The sequence below is a fragment of the Plecotus auritus genome (assembly GCF_963455305.1).
Source record: "Plecotus auritus genome assembly, chromosome: 6".
In the NCBI taxonomy this organism is placed as follows: Eukaryota; Metazoa; Chordata; class Mammalia; order Chiroptera; family Vespertilionidae; genus Plecotus; species Plecotus auritus.
The window spans coordinates 140,635,260-140,660,574 of record NC_137773.1 but is presented as its reverse complement, the minus strand read 5'-3'; the positions used below and the strand labels follow the sequence as shown (position 1 = coordinate 140,660,574).

The window sequence follows — 25,315 nt, the reverse complement described above, 5'->3', positions numbered from 1 at the left end:
CACACTCAGGGGGCAGACTCAGTGAGCACCAACGCCCCACCGAAGCAAGTCTTGCCTCATAAGGGTGTCTCCAGCACAGAAGTTCTCCCATCATAGACACATCTGAGCCTCACAGCCAATTGGCCTGGAGGTCAATTCCTCCCAGTGATACCAACAACAATCAAGACTTAACTACAACAAGGCTGTACACACAGTCCACAAAGGGGTGCACCAAGAGTGTCCACCTCAGGTAACTGGGGAGGCTGAGCCACTGGGCCATATAGGACACCTAGCACACAAAGCTACTCTAACAACTCAGGGAAGCAGTGAAAATGCGGAGCCAAAGAAACAGATCACAAACGAAAGAAATGGAGGAAAGCAAACGACTGGACATAGAGTTCAAAAACATGGTTATAAGGTTTTTGAAGAATTTCCTAGAAAAGGCCAATAAATTTAGTGAGACCCTCAAGGATATGAAAAAGGACCAACTAGAAATTAAGCATACACTGACTGAAATAAAAAATATTATACAGAGACCTAACAGCAGACTAGAGGATCGCAAAAATCAAGTCAAAGATTTGAAATACAAAGAAGCAAAAAACACTCAACCGGAAAAGCAAAAAAAAAAAAAAAAAAAAGAATCCAAAAATTTGAAGATAGTGTAAGGAGCCTCTGGGACAACTTCAAGCGTACCAACATCAGAATTATGGGGGTGCCAGAAGAAGAGAGAGAGCAAGATACTGAAAACCTATTTGAAGAAATAATGACTGAAAACTTCCCCCACCTGGTGAAAGAAATAGACTTACAAGTCCAAGAAGCGCAGAGAACCCCAAAAAAGAGGAATCCAAAGAGGACCACACCAAGACACATCATAATTAAAATGCCAAGAGCAAAAGACAAAGAGAGAACATTAAAAGTAGCAAGAGAAAAACAGTTAATTACCTACAAGGGAGCACCCATACGATTGTCAGCTGATTTCTCAACAGAAACTATGCAGGCCAGACGGGAGTGGCAAGAAATTTTCAATGTGATGAATAGCAAGAACCTACAACCAAGATTACTCTACCCAGCAAAGCTATCATTCAGAATTGAAGGGCAGATAAAGAGCTTCACAGATAAGAAAAAGCTGAAGGAGTTCATCACCACCAAACCAGTATTATATGAAATGCTGAAAGGTATTCTTAAAGAAGAGGAAGAAGAAAAAAGTAAAGAGAAAAATTATGAACAACAAATACATATCTATCAACAAGCGAACCTAAAAATCAAGTGAATTAAAAACCTGAGGAGCAGAATAATCTGGTGAATATAATAGAATCAGGGGCATAGAAAGGGAGTGGACTGATAATTCTCAGGGGGAAAGGGGTATGGGGGGTTCATGAAGAGAATGGACAAAAATCATACACCTATGGATGAGGACAGTGGGGGGGAGGTAAGGGCAGAAGGTGGGGTGGGAAAGGGGTGGAGGGGAGCTATGGGGGGAAAAAGGAGAAATAATTGTAATAATCTGAATAAAGATTTATTTAAAAAAAAAAAAAAAAGAAAAGAAAAAGCTAAAGGAGTTCATCTCCACCAAACCAGTATTATATGAAATGCTGAAAGGTATTCTTTAAGAAGAGGAAGAAGAAGAAAAAGGTAAAGATAAAAATTATGAACAACAAATACATATCTATCAACAAGTGAATCTAAAAATCAAGTGAATAAAAAATCTGATGAACAGAATAAACTGGTGAATATAATAGAATCAGGGGCATAGAAAGGAAGTGAACTGACAATCCTCGGGGGGAAAGGGGTGTGGGGGGTGCGGGAAGAGACTGGACAAAGGTCGTACACCTATGGATGAGGACAGTGGGGGGGTGGTAAGGGCAGAGGGTGTGGTGGGAACCGGGTGGATGGGATCATGGGGGGAAAAAAGAGGAACAATTGTAATAATCTGAACAATAAAGATTTATTAAATTAAAAAATAAAAATAAAATAAAAATCAAGTGAATAAAAAATCTGATGAACAGAATAATCTGGTGAATATAATAGAATCAGGGGCATAGAAAGGAAGTGAACTGACAATCCTCGGGGGGAAAGGGGTGTGGGGGGTGCGGGAAGAGACTGGACAAAAATCATACATCCATGGATGAAGACAGTGTGGGGGGGTAAAGGCATGGGGAGGGGTGGGAACCGGGTGGAGGGGAGCTATGGGGGGAAAAAGAGGAACAACTGTAATAATCTGAACAATAAAGATTTAAAATTTAAAGAAAAAAGAAAAATTACTGTGTGAAAAGTTGGACTGTAAATATCTGTCAAATGAAAAAGGTTAAATAAATTATGATAGGCACTTTCAGAATATTATACAGCTATTAAAAATAAGACTCTCTCTCGCCTCCATCCTTCCCTTCCACTCAGTTGAGCATCATTCCAGTACCAAGAGGTCAATGGTTGAATTCCCAGTCAGGGCACATGTCCAGGTTGTGGGTTTGATCCCTGTTAGGAAGTGTACAGGAGGCAGCTAATCATTGTTTCTCTTTGATCAATGTTTCTCTCTCTCTACCTTCCTCTCTTTCTCAAATCAACAAAAACATATTAAAAAAAAAAAAAAGAAATTCAATCATCTGGCTTCTTAACAGAAGATGACATTTCCAGAATTAAGAGAGATTCAGTATCATTGCCTTGACAGTGGATGGATTCACTCTGGTCAGATTTACATACGCAAAGAGAAGTAAAACATGGAATGCCATTATCTTGAAAATTCTACTTGGTGGGCGGGAAGACAATCAGACAGATACAGGGACCTGACTGATGATCCAGGTGACTCTAGTCTTCAGCTCCTTAGCAGTAGGACTTGGCTTCTTTGCAACTCACTGTGCTTATTTGGAATGTTAACATTTTCCCTTATGGATATTTTAGGCTTAGTTTATTGCCAGAATAAATGAGCAGGGAAGACCATCTGGCAAGTCCCCCCCTCATATCATCTTCCCCAGACAGCTTGTTTTTATTAGAGTAGCTAGAGAAGGCATAGAAGGGATGACTGGAGAGAGCAAGGAAAAAAGCAGGAAAGAAAACACTAGCCAATTTCACTAATTTTAATACTTAAAATTCATAGTATGTGAACATTACCTTATATTCAGACTCTGGTGCAATGTGTTCAATTGCCTGGAAAAACAAGGGTCACAAATATATTATAACACATTAGTAGAATACTTCTCATTTTATTCAGCATGCCTTGTTCTCTTATTTGAGAACCAAGCAACCACCATCTACCATTTCTTCTTGAATGACTTTTAAGACTTTTATTTCAACTTACCTTTACTTATATATCTATTACTAATTGCCACCCATTTCCTCTTTAATATTTAAAGTTCCAAAGAGCTCACTCACCTTAATCCAGGCTTCAGAAATGGTTTTCTCATATCTAACAGCTGACTTTATTATGTCAAAAATAAGAAAAACACAGTCCTCATCGCTGTTTTCTTGGTTTCCTGAAGAACTATAAGAAGCAGAAAGGGAATAAAATCATTCTTCCACTTAACAGAGAGGAACCTGGGTTCCTGTTTACTATCCATGTAGCCTGGAACAAATCACAACCTCATGTGTAAATGGCTAATGAACTTGTATAGCAGTCTATCTGGGATTGATGTGAATATCCAAGAGAATACACACACACACACAGTATATACACTAGAAGCCCAGCGCACGATTTGTGCACTCAGGGTGGGGGGGAGGGGAGTCCCTCAGCTGGGCCTGCGCCCTCTTGCAGTCTGGGAGCCCTCGGGGGTGTGTGTGATATCCTTAGTGCTACCGCAGAGGCAGGAGAGGGTCCTGCCACTGCCGCTGCACTCGCCAGCCATGAGCCCGGCTTCTGGCTGAGCAGCACTGACCACCAGGGGGCAGCTCCTGCATTAAGTGTCTGCCCCCTGGTGGTCAATGCACATCATAGCAACCGGTCGTTCTGCCGTTCAGTTGATTTGCATATTAGCCTTTTATTATATAGGAGGATAGGACTTGAAAAAATGTACAGTATTCCATGAGTATAATATCACTGCCATTCTTTATAGTTGTAAATATTAAGATCTACTGTCCTGGCTTCAGGATAAATGTCAGAAAACTTTCCTTGCTTATGTGAGAAAAAGGATAGTAATAGTTGATGAGCTTATACCGTGTTTGGCTTTTATTTTTCATCTTGCTTTGGGAAGCCAGAAACTGTGGTGGCAAAATACAATGCTGCAGATCCAACCTCTCCCGAAGCTCAGAAATTACCTGCGGAAAATAAATATTAGCTATGTGTTCTGTTCGTGCATAGCAGACAGGCACAGTCCACTCTCTCAAAGGAACTGTAACAATGTCCTGAAATACTGAAGAAATAGGATTATTAAATATTAAACAAGGCATTTTGAAAAAGAGTTGATGAAAGTAGCTAATACAAGTATAGAATGTCATATCACTCAAAATTCCAGATTTGGAGACATTACACTGAAATAGCAAATATATCCTGTAGCAGCTTATATACAGCAATAAATCTGGTCAATAGCTCCCCTGCTTACCATCTGGATTCATGAGCTTTATAAATTAGTTTGGACAGAAAAGAGCAATTAGAACCTATTAATTTAAATAATTTATCTTCATCTAGGTTAGTCGTTTATATATATACTAGAGGCCTAGTGCACGAAATTCGTGCACGGGGGTTTGTGTCCCTCAGCCCAGCCTGCACCCTCTCCAATCTGGGACCCCTCGAGGGATGTCCGATTGCCCGTTTAGGCCCGATCCTACCGGACTGCTGGCTCCCAACTGCTCGTCTACCTTCCTTGCTGATTGCCCCTAACCACTTCTGCCTGCCAGCCTGATCACCCCCTAATCACTCCATTGCCAGCCTGATTGATGCCTAACTGCTCCCCTGACAGCCTGGTCACCCCTAACTGCCCTCCCCTGCAGGCCTGGTCACACCTAACTGCTCTCCCCTGCTGGCCATCTTGTGGCGGCCATCTTGTGTCCACATGGGGGCAGCCATATTGTGTGTTGGAGTGATGGTCAATTTGCATATTACTCTTTTATTAGATAGGAGGATTTACATACACACACACACACACACATATCTGTGTGTGTGTGTGTGTATGTAAAGAGAGAAACATCAATGAGAGAGAATCACTGATCGGCTGTCTCCTACATGCTCCCTACTAGGAAACAAGCCCAAAACATGGGCATGTGCCCTGATTGGGAATCGAACTGTGACCTTTTGGTTCATAGGTCGACACTCAACCACTGACCCATGCTGGTCGGATTAGGTTAGTCTTTTTTTATTGATGAATTTCACAAGAGCACCACTGCACTTCTCTGTACTCTCTAGGGTCTAGCACCCTACTAATGTTTGTTGGGAAATAATAGGTTACCTCAAGTGCATCCATGGCTGTTATGGAATGAAGAATGAACTTGATTATCACAGGTAAGTCCTCTAATTTGACAGATGACAGCTTACCCATTACCAACTGGCGGACCTAAACATAAAAAACATGAAAGCATTAAACATTTCAGATTAATACTTCAACCTAATACTGACTTGGTAGGTAAAATCAGAAAAATCACTTCTCTAAGTTTTCTCACATACTGTAATTCAGTAACAAAAACTCCAATGTTTTACTTTGTTCCAAATTACAAGCTTTCAATTGTTAACACCACAGTTCCTTGTGATAAATGTGTGCTATCATGTTATATTTTGGAGCCTGAATTTTCCACTGGTTAGAGGAAAGTATAAAAAATTGTTATTTCTATTGAGAGCAGCTTGTAAATATTCAAGCAACATAGATTACTACTAAAACTTACTGCTTAAAACATAGCAGTGAACCTGTCATAGTATGACACATGAAATTCATTGAAAAGAACAAAAAAGATCAAATGTCATTCAATATTGTTTCAAAAGGAAATTTTCATTACATATGATTGCTCCCAGGCAATGACTGACTGACACTGGCTGTGGAAGGTGAGAGAGTTGGCTGTGCTCTGGAGAGCAGAATCTTCCCTACCTTAGACAGGAGCTGCGGGTCAAGTCGGAGGCTAGAAAGGACATCCAGGATGGGGACAGTAAGTGAAGTATTCTCTGTTAGAAGGTCACTGTGAATGGTAGAAAAAAGAAAAGTTGTGCAACTTTTATCAGAGCTGGGCAGATAATACCTTGGGGAAAAATCACTCAGAGTATGGGAAGAAAGGCTATACTTACTTCCCATTAAATCTGTTAATATTATGTTTCATTTAAAATTGTTCTGGCCCTAACCAGTTTGGCTCAGTGGATAGAGCATTGGATTGCGGACTAAAGGGTCCCAGGTTCGATTCCAGTCAAGGGCATGTACCTTGGTTGCGGGCACATCCCCAGTAGGGGGTGTGCAGGAGGCAGCTGATTGATGTTTCTAACTCTCTATCCCTCTCCCTTCCTCTCTGTAAAAATAATAGAATATATTTTTAAAAATTATTCTGATTGCCCTAACCGGTTTGGCTCAGTGGATAGAGCGTCGGCCTGCGGACTGAAGGGTCCCGGGTTCGATTCCGGTCAAGGGCATGTACCTGGGTTGCGGGCACATCCCCAGTAGGGGGCGTGCAGGAGGCAGCTGATCGATGTCTCTCTCTCATTGATGTTTCTAACTCTCTATCCCTCTCTCTTCCTCTCTGTAAAAAATCAATAAAATATATTTAAAAAAAAAATAAAAAATAAATAAAAATTATTCTGATTAAAAAAATACGTGTTCATTATAAAAAATTCAAACAGAGTAGAAATAAGATGTCCTCCCTTAGCATCCCCAGTACCCAAAACAAAGGAAACCCACTATTGAGTTTGGTACATATCCTTCCTGAGAAAAGGAAAAAGAAAACTTACAATTATAATGGCATGTGATAAATATGATAGATATATGTGTAGGGTGCTACAGGAACAAAGGGTAGAGAAGGACAGTGATAGATTCTAAGAGAAGGTTACCCGAAAGAACAAGCTGGAATTAAGCAGGCAAAGTGGACAGTACAGTGCTATACCCAGAGGGAACATCCTGCCCCAAAGCACAAAGACAAGAAATCCCTGAGCATTTTTGGAGGTAGCTTTGCAGACAGCTAGAAAAAAGGAAGTATTACAAACCAGATTTTTAAAAACTACTACTTCCAGGATAAATGAAGTTGCATTAAAACAGAAACACTAGTCCTAGCTCATTTAGCTCAGGGGATAGAGCATTGGCCTGTGGACTGAAGGGTCCCAGGTTTGATTCCTGTCAAGGGCACATGCCCAGTTTACAGGCTAGATTCCCAATGGGGGTTGTGCAAGAGGCAGCCAATCAATGATTCTGTCTCATCATTGATGTTTCTCTCTCTCTTCCTTTCCCTCTCTGAAATCAATAAAAATATATTTAAAAAACACACAAACTAGAAATACTATTACATAAGGATACTGTTCTCCTCTTAATGCCCTAGCACAATTACTGTTTTTCACATGATAGTAAGTAATGAATCTTGGCAATGGATCTAATGCAGCAATGTGCATTAGAATGAATCATTTAGGAACCAAAGAATGTAGATGTTTAATAAGCTTCACAAATGATTTGGATATGTACTCATGACTGAGGACCCCTGGGGTGGAAGAAATGCTAAGGTAACAAACGGAACATGTTAAAGTCTCCATAGACAAAATTTATATAACTTATCTTAAGCCAGATTGCATATTCACAACAGATAGACCTTTAAAAGAAAGTAGATAGGTCTACTAAATATATACTATTAGAAAAATAAGTCAAATCCTGCATCCTACTTATTGTAGGCAGGTATCATCCTCTTTTACATAAAAAAGAACACATTACTATTACTGTTTTCACAATGCAGTGATAAAGCTCCCAGAGTGGAGCCTTGCTTAGAATGGCAACAAGGTGCTTACCCACCTGAGTTCTTTCCCCACATCAGCATGCTGAGAATCCCCTAGGATCTCAGGTAGGCTGGTGATAAAGTCATGCTGAAGGTACACTGGAGCAATACTGATCAGCTGCATGATCTTGGTGGTGAGATCCTACAGTGGAGGATACTATTAGAATTGGAGCATATTACTAGGAATAGAGAAAAACTTCCTACTCATGAAATGTAGAGCTGAAATTATTTTGTGACAACTACACACACATTCAAGCTCAAAGCTAAAATTCAGAGGTTAATGACCCAGAAATTTTCATACAAGGGGTGGTAAATGGGAAAAAAAGTAGGGTGGATGGTTTATCTAACTGGTTTGTTATACACTGAGTGGCCAGATTATTATAACCTCTGAACGCATAATAATCTGGCCACTCAGTGTATATCCTATATAATAAAAGGCTATTATGCAAATTGTCCCCTCGACCAGTTCAACCAGAAGGCAGGCTGGCCAACCGCCCATGTCCGCTCCCCCTGGCCAGGCTGGCCGGACCCCACCCATGCATGAATTCATGCACCGGGCCTCTAATATATATATATATATATATATATATATATATATATATATATATATATATATGTGTGTGTGTGTGTATACACACACACACGCACACAAACACACATACACACACACTGAGTGGCCAGATTATTATCCGTTCAGAGATCATAATAATCTGGCCACTCAGTGTATATTTTACTAGAGGCCCAGCGCACGAGAGACCCAGACCCACCGAGCCTGTGGGACCCAGAATGACTCCTGCCATGCCTGGCCGGGCGGGATGTGGAACCCACGAGGTTGGCCGCCCAGCCCCGCCCTCTATTGGGGTGGGAGTATGTGATCAGGGACAGGCCAGCTGCGGGGAGGGGCTGCAGGCCTATCGTGGTAGGCTGGGCTGATGGGGGCACAGCTGGCGGGGGGGTGGGGGCATTTGGCTGGCAGGCCCAGCTCTTGATCTGGGTGGGAGAGTCCGATCAGGGGCAGGCCAGCAGTGGGGAGGGGCTGCGAGGTTGGCGGCCAGCCCCACCCCCTGATGGAGCCGTTCACTGGCCACAGTGGGCGTGATAGCGACTGGTTGTTATGGCTGAGAGGTGCTCCATGCACCTCCTTGTGACCAGTTGTTTGGTGTGACACCTCTTGGCCTTTTATTATTATGATTTCATTTAATCTTCACAACTTTATGGAGTTTTTGCAACAATTCCCATTTTAAAAATGTCAGACCCCAAATTCTAGCCCAGGTGAGATTCCCAAAGCCATGTTCTTCCAAATAAAGATTAAGCCTTGGAATATCTGACAAAAATTAACAGAATGATTTTAAGAATGTTGAAAAGAAATGGGCCTTAAGCACTAGGCTCAAAATAAATTCAACTTCTGGATGAAAAAGTTGAAGAAAAAAAACAAAACAAAAAAACTCAAGACACAGACAACAGTATGGTGATTATCAGAGAAAAAGGGTGTGAAGGGGAGTAAAGAGGATATAGGGGGATAAATGGTGATGGAAGGAGACTCAATGCAGAGTGATGAACACACAATACAATATACAGATGATGCATTATAGAATTGTACAACTGAAACCTATATAATTTTATTAACCACTAGAGGCCCGGTACACGGATTTGTGCACCACTGGGGTCCCTTGGCCTGGCCTGCACCCTCTCACAATCTGGGACCCCTCGGGGGATGTTGGACTGCCGGTTTCGACCCGATCCCCACAGGCCAGGCCAAGGGACCCCTCCAGTGCACGAATCTGTGCACCGGGCTGGTTCCAGTACATATAAGATCTTTGGTTGCTCTCTTCCCACCCTCCCCGCTGACATTCATCAGTCTGTTCCATGTTTCCATGCCTGTGCATTGAGCGACTGCCCCGATGGTCAGTGCAAGTTATAGCTACCGGTCAAAAGGTCAAATGGTTGCTTAGGCTTTGATATAGTCACCCCAATAAATTCAATAGAGTTTTTTAAAAGTACTATAATATTAATTCAAATTTATTTGATCAATTATTAATGATGTTGAACATTTTTTTCTTACATTTATTAAACATTTGTATTAGCTTTCTTGGGAATAACCTTTTATAATCCTAGCCTAGTTTTCAACTGACCAATTTAGATTTTTCCTTTTTTTTTTCAGAATCAGTCAATATTTTTCTCAAGTTTGTCATTTTAATTCATGAGACATACTTGTGACAGAAATTTCTACTTTTTATGGTCTTAATTCAACCACTTTACACTTTGTGATTTTATTTATGATCTCTTCGTGCATATTTAAAGATCACATGACACATGCAAAATTTACTTTCTGTATTTTTAATCTAAATTTTTAAAATTCAATAAAATAAAAGGTAAATTTTCCTAAGGAAAAAACAAAAAAGATTCACCTTTATCAAAGTGCTTGATAACAAATAACATAACGGCAAAACTTCCTGAAATTTCCCGTTTTAGTATAATCCCCCCTCATCTCTGATAGATGCCTAAAACCATGTATAGTAACAAACCCTATGTATGCAATGATTTTTCTAGTACATACATACCTATGATAAAATTTAATTTATAAATTAGGCACAGTAAGAGACTATAATTTTAAAAGTTATGTGCTTGGCCAGGTGGCTAAGTGGTTGAGTGTTGACCTATGAACCAGGAGGTTGTGGTTCAATTCCCAGTCAGGGCACATGCCCGGGTTACGGGCTAGATCCCCAGTGGTGGTGTGGAGGCAGCCGATTAATGATTCTCTCTTATAGTTGATATTTCTCTCTCTCCCTTTCCTTTCCTCCCTCTGAAATCAATTAAAAAAAAATTATGTGGTCTAGCTGGTTTTTCCCTTTCATCAATGTTTCCATCTCTCTAAAATCAATAAAATTTTTTGTTGTGCAGATAAGTGGAAACAACTGTATGTAATCAAATTAAAACATTTGCAGTGAGTACAGTGGTTTGGGATCCTATCGCTTTTGAGAATTAAAACACAGAAATTTATGTGCTTTGAAAAATTAAATTTCTTTCCAAATATTTAATTTAATAAATGATACCTAGCCATCATTAAGTAAGTAAATGTCTTTCTTTCTTTCTGAAAATGTAAAGGTTGAACTACCAAAAAAATCTCAAAGCTGAAAAAAGTAAATGAATGAATTTAAAAATGTAAATTTTTCTGTTTAGAAAGGGAAGAAAACACTGCAAATTCCAAAAGTTTGGTTAAGTATGGAAAACACACTCTCTAAATCTAAATCCAAAAGCCTACCTTGCCATCCACAACTCTGTCAAGCCATTTCAGTTGACTGATGATGAGTCTAGGCATGTTGATTCCATCACTGTTCATGCTGAAATGTTAGTATGAGAAGACAAGGAACTTAGCCTTTCTGATTTATACAACAGTGAGCATTTCAGCCATTCAATTAACATTTACTGAACACTTACTATTCTTTGTGCACTGGGCCAAACACACAAGTGATACAAAAAAAGCATGATATATGCTTATATACCTTGAGAAAGATGTCAGGAAAAAGAAGCACTAACCATGTTAATCATGGGTATATCTGGGAAGGCTTACAGAGACAGAAAGAAAGGTCTAGGGTGTTATCTTTCTCTCTTGTTTTGTGTTTTTTTTTTAAATATATTTATATATTTTTATTGATTTTAGAGAGAAAGGGGGAGAGGGAGAGAGAGAGAGAGAGAGAGAGAGAGAGAGAGAGAAACATCAATGATGAGAGAGAATCATTCACTGGCTGCCTCCTGCACACCCCCTACTGGGAATGTGCCCGCAACCAAGATACATGCCCTTGACTGGAATTGAACCTGGGACCGTTCAGTCCGCAGGCCGATGGTCTATCCACTGAGCAAAACCGATCAGGGCCTCTTTACAATTTTTTAAAAAATAAATCTTTATTGTTCAGATTATTACAATTGTTCCTCTTTTTTGCCCCCATAGCTTCCCTCCACCTGGTTCCCACCCCACCCTCTGCCCTTACCCCCCCCCCACTGTCCTCATCCATAGGTGTACGATTTTTGTCCAGTCTCTTCCCCCCACCCCCCACACCCCTTTTCCCCGAGAATTGTCAGTCCACTCCCTTTCTATGCCCCCGATTCTATTATATTCACCAGTTTATTCTGTTCATCAGATTTTTTATTCACTTGATTTATAGATTCACTTGTTGATAGATATGTATTTGTTGTTCATAATTTTTATCTTTACCTTTTTCTTCTTCTTCCTCATCTTAAAGAAAACCTTTCAGCATTCCATATAATACTGGTTTGGTGGTGATGAACTCCTTTAGCTTTTTCTTATCTGTGAAGCTCTTTATCTGCCCTTCAATTCTGAATGATAGCTTTGCTGGGTAGAGTAATCTTGGTTGTAGGTTCTTGCTATTCATCACTTTGAATATTTTTTGCCACTCCCATCTGGCCTGCATAGTTTCTGTTGAGAAATCAGCTGACAATCGTATGGGTGCTCCCTTGTAGGTAACTATTTTTCTCTTGCTGCTTTTAATGTTCTCTCTTTGTCTTTTGCTCTTGGCATTTTAATTATGATGTGTCTTGGTGTGGTCCTCTTTGGATTCCTTTTGTTTGGGGTTCTCTGTACTTCCTGGACTTGTAAGTCTATTTCTTTCACCAGGTGGGGGAAGTTTTCAGTCATTATTTCTTCAAATAGGTTTTCAGTATCTTGCTCTCTCTCTTCTTCTGGCACCCCCATAATTCTGATGTTGGTACGCTTGAAGTTGTCCCAGAGGCTCCTTACACTATCTTCATATTTTTGGATTCTTTTTCTTTTTGCTTTTCCGGTTGGGTGTTTTTTACTTCTTTGTATTTCAAATCTTTGACTTGATTCTTGCGATCCTCTAGTCTGCTGTTGGATCTCTGTATAATATTTTTTATTTTAGTCAGTGTATGCTTAATTTCTAGTTGGTCCTTTTTCATATCCTCGAGGGTCTCGCTAAATTTATCGACCTTTTCTAGAAAATTCTTGAAAAACCTTATAACCATGGTTTTGAACTCTATATCCAGTCGTTTGCTTTCCTCCATTTCTTTCGTTTGTGATCTGTTTCTTTGTCTCTGCATTTTGGCTGCTTCCCTGTGTTGATAGAGTGGCTTTGTGTGCTAGGTGTCCTATAGGGCCCAGTGGCTCAGCCTCCCATTACCTGAGGTGGACACTCTTGGTGCACCCCTTTGTGGGCTGTGTGCACAGTCTTGTTGTAGTTAAGCCTTGATTGTTGTTGGTATCACTGGGAGGAATTGACCTGTGAGGCTCAGCTGTGTCTACAATGGGAGAACTTCTGTGCTGGAGACACCCTTATGAAACAAGACTTGTAAAAGCCTCTGTGCTCAGCTTGGATGGGGCGGAGTCTCAGGGTGGAGCAGACAGCATTGGTTTCCCATCAGCCCTGCCCTAAGAGGCCCCTGTGTCTCAGTGTCCCACGGTAATAGCTGTAAGCACTTCTGAGAGAAAGCCGCCCTCAAGTTTTGCCCGCTGCCAGACAGTCTAGTTTCTCCCTGAATGAGTCTGGGTCCCCAGAGTCTCGCCCGGAACTGGAGTTCAGAGCCGTTGGGAGCTTTTGTCTCCCTCCCGGTTGAGAAAGCCCAATTGAGAAAGCCAGCCACATACTCAGTTGCCAGCCCTCTCGGTGCGCGCCTTGTTACCTCTGCCTTCCGCAGTCCCTCTGAGTCTCAGTGTGCTTTTCTCTTTCCTTCTAGTTGTAGAATTTCCACTCAGCCAGCTTTCCTGTGGTTCTGGATGATGTCCGTTTTGTCTTTTAGTTGTAGTTTTGAAATTGTTGTGTGAGGCAGCAGTTTAGGTGTTTATCTATGCCACCATCTTAGTTTCTCCTCTTTATAATTTTTTAATATCCACATGATATTCTGTTGTGTGGATGTACCTAATTTACTTAACCAATCTCTTATAGTTGAACATCTCAGTTATTTACAATTTCTTATTACTTTAAACAGTAAATCTTATTACTACTTTAATTCACAAGTATTATCTTAAGGTAAATTAGAAGACATGTTTGAGCATGAAAGGGTGTGCAAAATCTAAGGTTTTGATACATACATATAATCTACTATCCTTCAGAACGAATGAACCAATTTATATGTTCATCAGCAATGTATGCGCATGCCTGTGTATTACACTCAATAGGGAAGATCCTCTGAGAATGGAAAAAGTGTATTTACTGTTTTAAATTTGTGTCTTTCATTATTAAAGAAATTCAACATTTTAAAAAAGATCTGATGCTCTTGTGTTTCTTCTTTGTGAACTGTCTGTTTATGACCTTATCTACTTTTCTATTAGGCTGCTCATTTTTCTAAGTAAAAAAAAATTTTTTTTAATGTACACTATAAAATTGAAAAGGTAAAGAACAGTATTCAGGGAATATCTGACTCCAGCCAACTGGCTCCCTTCCTTGGAGATAACTACTATTACCAGTTTATTGTGTATTTTTCTGGCACTATAAGTCAAATAAATAGGTGGAAATTTTTTTTACTGATTTAAAAAAAATCCTCATACAAGGGTATGTTTTTCATTGATTCTAGAGAGTCAGGAAGGGAGAAGGAGAGAGAGAAACATCAATGTGAGAGAGAAACATAGATCGGTTGCCTCCTGTGAATTGAACCAGACACCTGGGTTTGTGCCCTGAATGGGAATCGAACTCGAGACCCTTTGGTGCACAGGACATGCTCCATCCACTTTGTGATACTTGCCCAGACTAAGTAGGTGAAATTTCAAAGAAAGACAACCCAATAAGTCTTAGTAGTTATTTAAGAATATGGCATCATGATAAATATGACCTTCAAAGAAATCAATGATGTTTCAGAGTAATCTTTTCAGAAACCTAAGTACACTAGGATAATTTAAGCATTCCAGAATAACTCCACTTACCTTTCAAAAAGAAATTCTGGCAACTTTTCAAATAAGGTTTTAATAATGGCAGGCTGAAAAAAAAAGACATAGGAAGTTAGGGAATGGTCTCAAAATACACAACAGAAATGTATAATTAGTCATAATTCTCTTGGAGGAAAAACCCCTGCTATAATTGAAATCCTATTGTTATTTTTTTTAATGAGCACTTTATTTTTTTTATTTGTTTATTTATTTATAATCCTCACCCACTCACCGGAGGGTATTTTTCCATTGGTTTTTAGGAAAAGTGGATGGGAGAGAGAGGAAAAGACAGAGAGAAACATCAATGTAAGAGAAACACACCGATTGCCTTCTGAATGGGGCCCAACCAGGACCCAGGCCGGAGCCTAAAACCAAGGTACATGCCCTTGACCAGAATAAAACCCTGGACATTTTAGTCCGCAGGCCGACGCTCTATCTACTGAGTCAAACCCACTATGGATGAAATCCTCTTATTATTAGAATGTCCACATGAATATTGCCTGTATTTTCAATATAAGCTATTGGAACACAAAGACTTATCAATAATTTATCTTCTGAAACACTGCAAAATATCTATCAAAGCAATATTAAAATAATCAAATAATAAAAATGATCAGCCCTGGCCAGGTGGTTCAGTTGGTTGGAGCTGTCGTCCATACACCAAAAGGTTGCAGGCTTGATCCCCAGTTGGGGCACGTGTGGAAGGCAAGGCAATGGAACAATGTTTCTCTCTCTAAAATCAATAAAAACATATCCTTGGGTGAGGATTTAAAAGAAAAATCATTAAGTGTGATGAACCCATGAAATGCAGACTTTAAAGATTATCAAATAGGTTGCAAGATTTCTTTTCAGATGCCCTAACCCGTTTGGCTCAGTGGATAGAGCGTCGGCCTGCGGACTGAAAGGTCCCAGGTTCGATTCCGGTCAAGGGCATGTACCTTGGTTGCGGGCACATCCCCAGTAGGGGGTGTGCAGGAGGCAGCTGATTGATGTCTCTCTCTCATCGATGTTTCTAACTTTCTGTCCCTCTCTCTTCCTCTCTGTAAAAAATCAATAAAATATTTAAAAAAAAATAAAAGATTTCCTTTTCAGAGAAACAACAGGGCTCAGCTCTTAGATTTAAGCTAACTACATTATAGTCAAGATTCCCAATGAAGCTCTAGCTGCGTAGCTCAGTTGGTTAGAGCCGTGGACGGCAAACTGCGGCTCGCGAGCCACATGTGACTCTTTGGCCCCTTTGAGTGTGGCTCTTCCACAAAATACCATGGCCTGGGGGAGTCTATTTTGAAGAAGTGGCGTTAAAAGAAGTTTAAGTTTAAAAAATTTGGCTCTCAAAAGAAATTTCAATCGTTGTACTGTTGATATTTGGCTCTGTTGACTAATGAGTCTGCGGACCACTGGGTTAGAGCATCATCCTGATACTCCAAGGTTGCAGTTTCAATCTCTGATCAGGGCACATACAAGAATCAACCAGTGAATGCATAAACAAGTGGAACAATAATTTGATGTTTCTCTCTCTCTCCCCCACTTCCTCTTTCCCAAATCAATAAAAAAAAAGAAGAAAAATTTTCAATGAAAAGGAAAAGATAACAGTGGGAAAGAAAATAGAAAAAATGGAGGATGGGATGGGATGGGATAGGAGGCAGACTTTTCATTGCATACACTGTTTTATAACTTGAGATGTTTAAACCATGTCAATGTATTGTCTACTCAATAAATTAAAAAATAAAGGGAATAATGGCCCAGCAAGAGATGAAAACCTGAAATTATGCAAGAGGATGAGGACTTATTTATTTATCCAGTAAAGACTTGGCTTAGCCAAAACCGGTTTGGCTCAGTGGATAGAGCGTCAGCCTGCGGACTGAAAGGTCCCAGGTTTGATTCCAGTCAAGGGCATGTAACTTGGTTGCGGGCACATCCCCAGTAGGAGGTGTGCAAGAGGCAGCTGATCGATGTTTCTCTCTCATCGATGTTTCTGACTATCTATCCCTCTTCCTTCCTCTCTGTAAAAAATCAATAAAATATATTTAAAAAAAAAAAAGACTTGGCTTAACATTTACTATGTCCTCACTCAGTTCTAGGCTCTGGGGATCAATAGTGAAGAAGACAACATCCCTACCTTTAAAAAGCTTATAATAGAGATTAAAAATGGCAGCAGAGTAGGAGGATGCTGCACGGACATGCTCCCAGGAACAAGCTGGAATTACAACTGAAATACGGAAAGGCTTCCTGAATAATCAATGGAAACTCACAGGAGAGAACCCTGATACCCAAGGATCAATGGTGGAGACCACATAGAGATTGGTAGGAGGGACGGAGGTGTGAAAGGGCTGGCCCTGCACACATAGATGGCAACTGAAGTGCCATAGAGATATCTTAGCTGTGGGGAGTGCCACTGAGAACTCTGGGATCTAATCCTGAAGCTGGGCTCCCCAGCAGAGAGAACCAAACTGAGGAGGGTACCCACACAACATCTAGCTATGAAAAGCAGTGGGGTGCTGTCTGCCAGGGCGTGGCAGCTGAAAGTTCGGGCACGCTCTTAAAGAGCCAACACACAAGAATTCCCTGTGGAGCCATGCACCTTGTGTTCTGGCAGTGGACTGGAGCTGTGAGAGCAGAACCCAGGGGATAGAGTTCAGAAGGAAGACACCTCAAGTTTCCTGGGCTGAGTCATTCCCTCACACAGAGGAGGACATCTTTCCCACACAGACATTTGCCTTGCCTGAGGGGAAGACAATTGACACACCCTATAGCACAGGTGGGCAAACTTTTTGACTCGAGGGCCACAATGGGTTCTTAAACTGGACCGGAACAAAAGCATGGATGGAGTGTTTGTGTGAACTAATATAAATTCAAAGTAAAGGAGCGGAGGGGAGAGCAAGAGAACCCTCCACTCTTTCAGCTCCGAGGGCCGGATAGAACAGCCAAACGGGCCGGATCCGGCCCAAGGGCCATAGTTTGCCCACGGCTGCCCTATTGGAAAACACCTTGCCCTGAGGCCACTTAAGAGATTAAAAGTAACAATTAACCTCCAGGCAGAAGTAACTGCCCCACCCTGTTGAAAAACTCTCACCACACCTGAGCACGATTGCCTGGGGGCAATTCAAGTTGGAATCCTATCAGTCTGTAGACAGAGGCCATCTCTGGAGGCTTTGAGTCTTTGACTGATCCAATTAGTCAGAAACTGTCCTGGACTAGAGATTGAGAGGTATAGAGGATCTACCTAAAACATAGTCACAAACCCAAACAGACAACCAAAATGAGGAAACAAAGAGACAACCCCAAATGAAAGAACTAGCAAATTCTCCAGAAGAAGAGATAAATGAAGCAGAGATAAGAAATTTTTCTGAAACAGAGTTCAGAGTAATGATGTTAAAAATGCTCAACAGTATGAAAAAAGATATAAACTATGAAAAAAGAACAGTCTGAGATAAAGAATGACATAACACAAATAACACATTGGAAGGAACACACAACAGATTAGGGGAAGCTGAGGATCAAACAGTGAATTAGAAGACAGAGTTGAAAATATCACTCAGAGAACCAAAAAGAAAAAAACAATTAAAAAACAGGAGGACAGCTTAAGGGAGCTGTGGGACAATGTAAAACGTAACAATATTAGAATAGTAGGTGTTCCAGAAGAGGCAGAAAGGGAGAAAGGAATAGAGAAGGTGTTTGAAGAAATAATGGTAGAAAACTTCCCTAACCTGGTAAAGGAAAAAGTCACACAAGTTCAGGAGACACAGAGAACCCCAAACAAGAAGAACCCAAACAGATCCACACCCAGACACATCATAATTAAAATGCCAAAAATTAAAGACAAAGAGAGAATCTTAAAGGCAGTAATAGAAAAGAAAACTGTTACCTGCAAAGGAGTTCCCATAAGGCTGACACCTATTTTCTCATCAGAAACTCTACAGGCCAGAAGGGAATGGCATGAAGTACTCAAGGTAATGGAAAGCAAGAATCTGAGACAAAGATTACTATATCCAGCAAGACTATCATTCAAAATAGACGGTCAAATAAAGAGCTTCCCAGACAAAAAAAAGGCTAAAGGAGTTCATCACCACCAAGCCAGCATTACAAGAAATGCTAAAGGTACCGCTGTAAGGGAATGTTGATAAGAATCAGAGAGAGAAACCTAGCCATACAGAATTAAAATAGCTATAAATAAGTACCTCTCAATAACCCTAAATGTAAATGGATTAAATGCTCCAATCAAAACGTGTAGGGTAGCTGAGTGGATATAAAAACATGACCCAACTATACTGTATGCTGTCTACAAGACACCCACCTCAAAACAAAAGACACACACAGGATGAAAGTGAAGGGATGGAAAAATTTTTTTCCATGGAAATGGAAAAGAAAAAAAGATGGAGTAGCAATACTCATATCTGACAAAATACTTTAAAAGCATCATGCTAAGTGAAATAAGCAAGTCGGAGAAAGATAAAAATCATATAATCTCACTCATTTGTGGAATATAATGAACAACATAAACTGATGAACAAAAATAGAGCGGGGAGGGGGGAATATTCTAGAATATAATAGAAGTAATCCTGCTATTTGCAGATTTTTAATATTTCCTACAACTTTTGTGATATCATACTATGTTAGTACAGTTTTGGTAATATTATTATACTTAAAATCCTTTTATTCTTGAAATATTAATGCTTGCCAAAACCGGTTTGGCTCAGTGGATAGAGCGTCGGCCTGCGGACTGAGGGGTCCCGGGTTCGATTCCGGTCAAGGGCATGTACCTTGGTTGCGGGCACATCCCCAGTGGGAGGTGTGCAGGAGGCAGCTGATCGATGTTTCTCTCTCATCGATATTTCTAGCTCTCTATCCCTCTCCCTTCCTCTCTGTAAAATATCAATAAAATATATTAAAAAAAAAAGAAATATTAATGCTTATTGCATGTAATATTATTCTAGTAAGATCATTTTTCTTGAAAAAATAAAAATAAAGAGACCACATGATGAAAAAAGTAATAATAAATTTAAAAAAAATAAAGGAGAGGAAAGGGCAAAATTAATTTAATAAGCAAATTAAGAGCTAAATGGGAGATGACGCAGATGTGAACATGGTTGAGATACAGAAGGGTACTCAGGGCACACGGGATGAAATTTTCCAAATAGAAAACAGGCCAAAGGAATAAATGAGACATCGAAATGTATTGGGCTAATCAGCTCAGTCCAAAGACAAAGACACTGCCCTACCAGATGCATTTCAGCAACACGGCTATGGTAAACTCTTGCAAACCCAAATACTCTCATTAAGCCTACTCTACCCTGTGTGCTCCAACCACTTATGCTTGGGCATACACCACAGATCACATCCAACAAATGTTCACAAAAAATGTGGCACAGTCTCACCTGTAGTATGTCAATCCCCAGAAGCAATTTAATGAGGCTCTTAGAGTAAGATGTGCCCATGCTGTAAAAAGAAAGAAATTTGTTTTCTATTTTGCTTTTCTTGTTTTAATATGCTTCTTATTCTTTCTCCATAAAATTGGTTAATATATAACCTTTATAGAGAAACTAACCTGATAGATAAGAAATACAGAACATCAGAAGATGGCTCTTAAGCCAGGGAAAAGTAGAGTTGAAATTTTATCAACACAAGTGAGAAACATTCTAGAAAACACTCTGGTTCTTAGTCTCATAACTATAAACTTAATAATTTACAAGTCAGGATAAAACTCTGAGGAAAGGAGAACTATAAATCAAAAGTGAAATTCCAAAAAATTGCATTTTGCACCCCCACCCCCACCCCCACCAGTTAGTGTAAAAGACTAAATTTCAGCACTGTTCCACGCCTCCTCTCCACACCTGGCTTCCTCATTCTGCAGACGTTCACAAGACAAAAGACAGTTTCTGAAAATGTCTTGATCCTCAATGTAAGACTCCAGGCCATTAACAAATTCTTCTATTATCTTAATGAAATTAAAAAAAAAAAAGACAGGGTAAGATTTTTAGTTTAACATTTGTTGTGGGTTAGCTAAAAATCATTCTAGCACATTCAACTTTATGCCAATGCCATTAAATTTTCAATTCCAGAGTACTGCTAGCAAAAGTAATAGTACCAGGGAGAAAATACATACTTTGGGATAAGAAGGATGTTTCCTCAGAGTCTGAAACAGCTTTCTTTGGAAAACGATTTGATCCACAGCTATGAAAAAAGAATAGCTGGTCACCAGAGTCTTTAACCTCTCCTACCATAGTTTATTTTCCTCAAGACCTAAGTTTCCTATCTGATGAAATGAATAAAGATATTTACAACCTAGCCCTGGCTGAATGGCTCAGTTGGTTGGAGCGTTCTCCCATACACCAAAAGTTTGCAGGTTCGATTCCCGGTCAGGGCACATACTTATGTTGCAGGTTAGATCCCCAGTCAAAGTGCATAGGGGAGGAAACTGATCGATGCTTCTCTATCTAAAATCAATCTATATATATAAAACCTTAATATGCAAATAGACCAAACAGTGGAACAACCAAACCAGGTCGCTATAATGTGCGCTGACCATCAGAGAGTGTGTGCGGAACGTGGCAGGCATCGGCAGCAGAGCGCAGAACATGGCGGGCATTGGCCGAGGCGGGATGGTGGAACAAGTGAGTGGGGGCGCCAGAGCAGGGTCGCTGTCATCAGGGCAAGCCTCTGGTGGTTACTGAAAATTCTTTGCTCCTGCGTGCCGCGGTCTCGCTGGGCGCTCACACCTGCTGCTGGCACCAGCCCCGCTCGCATCTGCTGCTGGTGCCCAGCACCAACCCAATTGCTAGGTGCTGTCAGCCGGTGCAAGCGGCAGCTACCGGCCTTGATCACCCCTCAGGGCTTCTCTACCTCCCCTGCTCCTGCTCCTGCTCCTGCAGTGGTGATCAGGGCTGCAGCCGCCTCTCACACCTGCTGACGCCAGCCCTGCTCATACCCACTGCTGGCGCCAGCCCCAATTGCTCCGGTGCCATCAGCACATGTGAGTGGTGGCGGTGGGAGTGGGACTGCCGGCACAAAGGGGACTGGGGGCTGTGGTGGGAGGGGCTAGGCGGGGGCGAGGAGGATGGGCCAAGACCTACCCCTATGCCCACTGCAGCCTCACGGCCCACAGTTCCTTTCAAGGTGCAGGAAATCATGCACTGGCCCCTAGTAAAAACATATGCTCGGGTGAGGATTAAAAAAAAAAAAAGATAGTCCGGCCAGCATGGCTCAGTGGCTGAGCACTGACCTATGAATTAGGAGGTCACGGTTCAATTTCCACTCAGGGCACATGCCTGGGTTGCGGGCTCGACCCCCAGTACAGGGCAAACAGGAGGCAGCCAATCAATGATTCTTTCTCATCATTGATGTTTCTATCTCTCTCTCCCTCTCCCTTTAAAAAAAAAAAAAGAAAAAGAAAAAGATATTTACAACCTATTTCAAAGCCAAATCTTCTAAACCCACAGTAAAACAAAGGCAGCTTTGACAAGAGAATAGCTACTAAGTGTTCTAAAAATGACATGCTGTTACCTTAGCAGGATGAAATGATCAATGCCCCAAAAGCAGGCGCTTACATGTTTATATGGATACTAGAGGCAAATTCGTACACTCAAGCGGGTCCCTCAGCCCGGCCTGCGCCCTCTTGCAGTCTGGGAGCCCTTGGGGAATGTCCGACTGACCGTCTATCTGCATATTAGCCTTTTATCATATAGGATATAAATTTTCTTCTAAAATTATTCTGACACAGATCTAACTGTTCTAAGGGTATTAATTTATTTTTTCATAAGAAAACACAAAGCAATACTATTATATAACAGTTTTCTATAAAAGGAGACAGGGGGTCAGAAGTACTTTACTTAACATGTATTTATCAGGACCAAAGACTATAATAATATTCTCTAAAAAGCAATTTCAATTTTATCTTTGTCTCAAGACAAATGGTGCTCCCATTTCTAATCTTCATTCCTTTCTATTTAGAAAACCCATGATTCACTATACCCAGAGAAAAAGAGTTATATTAAAATATCACCTAGCTGATTCTGACTCTCTCCTGTTTTAAGAATAATTCCTGATGTCTTAAGAAGCTTTATAAATGCACTGTCATTTTCTTCAACTTCATAATAAACATGTGATTTCTTTGTCTTTTTGGAGAGTGGTTGCTTCCTGGCATCTGAAAATAGACAAAATTTTCAAGATTGTGAAAAAAAATTAAGAATGTGACAAATAGTAAAGCAAAGATAAAACTGTAAACCCTACAATAATAACCCTAAAAGGAAAGTTGATAGGTTCCTGAAGAATTATATTAGAATTGACAGTGTAGTAAATTTTATTTCTAACAATGGTCCAATAGTGGCTTCCAAACAAACAGAATAATCTAATTGTTTTCATCTATTAAGCTTTCATTAGAATAATTCAAAATGTGCCATTTCTAACAATAACCATGGAAATGTTTCCACCCAAATTCTAAAGCAGTTAGGGTCCCTCAAGTTGATTTCTGCAAACCATTGCGAGCCACTGGAAACCTTATTAAAAGTCTATTCTTCAGTCACATCCCAGAGCTTATGAAATAAAAATTTTGGGAATGGGGCATGGGAGTCTGATTTTTTTAATAAGCTCTCTAGGTAATAATCCTGATGCACTCCAAAGTTTGAGAACCAATTATCTGTATCTAGCTGTAGGGGTAGAAGACTGGGGCAGATTCTCCTGCATCATATCTTTGAATACAAAGACCAGACTGGTTCCATCCCAAGGATTTCAACCCATGAGAAGTAATAAAACATAATTAACAAACAAAACAAATAGATATTTGATGTTAAACATGATTACATTCCTACTCTTCTCCTGGTACAAGTTAGAATCGCCATAATAGGGTAGATGAGTGTAATAAATGGAAAAACTATCAACTTCTTATCAGAACTCTTGGGCCTCTGTCAGCCACATTCTCACACGCACAGAGTCTATTTCTTTGCCTCTGGTATGCTTTCTTTGATATGAAGCCTTTCTTTATATATCACTATCAGAGCATTTATCTAGACCATAACTTTTTTAAGGCAGGGGACCATAAGTTTTTTTTAAAGGGTTGGGACTATATTGTATCTTAGTATCCCAGCACCTAGATAATGTATAACAGATAAGCTCTATAATACTAACTCCTCTTATAGATGTGGAAACTGATACTCAAGAGACTGTAGGCATGCCCAAAATCATACATGGAATCAGAGGCAGAAATTCAATCCCAAATCTTCTGATATAAATTCTGTGTGCTCTATCCATTAAGCCTTGATGACTCCCAGCATTTGAAAATAGGAACATCATATCTAAGTGCCTCACATGTTTCTTTTATTTTATTAATTTTATTGTGGTGACTGGTTAATAAGAGTATATAAGTTTCTAATGTACAATTCTATAAAACATCATCTGTATATTGCATTGTGTGCTCACCATACAGTGAAGTCCCCTTCCGTCACCATATATTTGACCTCTTTTACCCTCTTCAACCTATCCCCATCCTCATTTCCCCCTTTGATAGCCACCATACTGTTGTCTATGAGTTTTTGTTTGTTCATTTGTTGCTTTCTGTTTTATATCTCACACAACTGAAATCATATGGTTCTTATGCTTTCAATATGACTTATTTCACTTAGCATGATACTCTCAAAATTCACTCAAGTTGTCACAAATGCAGTACTTTATCTTTTCTTATGGCTGTGTAGTATTCCATTATGATTGGATAAAGATGTGGTATAAAGGAAAAGTATTCAGCCATAAGAAAAGATGAAATACTGCCACACACATCTGCTATAGAAAATACAGCAACAAATGAGTAGATACTTACTAGAGGCGTCTTCTGTCAGGGTCTCTTTATCATCAGATTTTGATAGTCGTCTTTTGGAAACCATTTTGATGAATTTTCTGCAGTTAAATTATTTTCTACAGCAAAATCAGAGAACAGAAGTGACCCTCTCAAAGCTAGATAAATTCTGAGAGGTTAAAGCTATAGCTCAAAGAAAACTATTCAAAACTGAAGTGGTTCTAGTGTTTACACTAATGCTATCTAAATTCAGGTGTTGAGAAAATTTCAACCCCTAATCTGGTCAATCCTCTCTTGCTTTCAAGACTTGTTTACCCAGTTGCCTTTTTAGCCAGACCACTTCCTTTTTTTAAATCCTTACCAGAGGACATGTTTTTATTGATTTTTAGAGATAAATATCAATGTGAGAAACATCGATTGGTTGCCTCCCATATGCACCCCGACCAGGAATCGAACCCGAAACCTAAGTATGTGCCCTGACTTGAAATCAAACCTGAAACCTTTTGGTGTACAAGATAACGCTCCAGCTAACTGAGGCACCAGGTCAGGGCCAGACCACTTCCCTCTTACTGAAGGACAAAACCCACAGTTCTCTGGCAGTCAAGATCCTTCATCTTCTAGCCCAGGGGTGGGCAAACTTTTTGACTCGAGGGCCACAATGGGTTCTTAAACTGGACCGGAGGGCCGGAACAAAAGCATGGATGGAGTGTTTGTGTGAACTAATATAAATTCAAAGTAAAGGAGCGGAGGGGAGAGCAAGGATAGAACAGCCGGATCCGGCCCGCGGG

The 25,315-nt window shown here is 40.3% G+C and overlaps 1 protein-coding gene across 9 annotated transcripts in view; it reads right to left on the bottom strand.

The window, feature by feature from the left end:
• Nucleotides 1-25,315, bottom strand: part of FANCD2 (FA complementation group D2) — a 74,012-nt gene that overhangs the window by 45,647 nt on the left and 3,050 nt on the right. For all 9 annotated transcript variants that reach the window (XR_013960771.1, XM_080671591.1, XM_080671595.1 and 6 more), the window contains exons 2-14: nt 24,552-24,646; nt 22,746-22,886; nt 20,850-20,917; nt 20,578-20,681; nt 20,122-20,182; nt 14,744-14,796; nt 11,114-11,192; nt 7,869-7,993; nt 5,982-6,069; nt 5,352-5,456; nt 4,124-4,224; nt 3,346-3,454; nt 3,085-3,120 (exon numbers count right to left, since the gene is read on the bottom strand). Coding sequence is in view for 8 of the 9 variants with exons in the window: in XM_080671591.1 (XP_080527717.1) it covers nt 3,085-3,120; nt 3,346-3,454; nt 4,124-4,224; nt 5,352-5,456; nt 5,982-6,069; nt 7,869-7,993; nt 11,114-11,192; nt 14,744-14,796; nt 20,122-20,182; nt 20,578-20,681; nt 20,850-20,917; nt 22,746-22,886; nt 24,552-24,615 (1,134 nt within the window). In the remaining variant the exon portion in view is untranslated. The remainder of the gene's footprint in view (nt 1-3,084; nt 3,121-3,345; nt 3,455-4,123; nt 4,225-5,351; nt 5,457-5,981; nt 6,070-7,868; nt 7,994-11,113; nt 11,193-14,743; nt 14,797-20,121; nt 20,183-20,577; nt 20,682-20,849; nt 20,918-22,745; nt 22,887-24,551; nt 24,647-25,315) is intronic.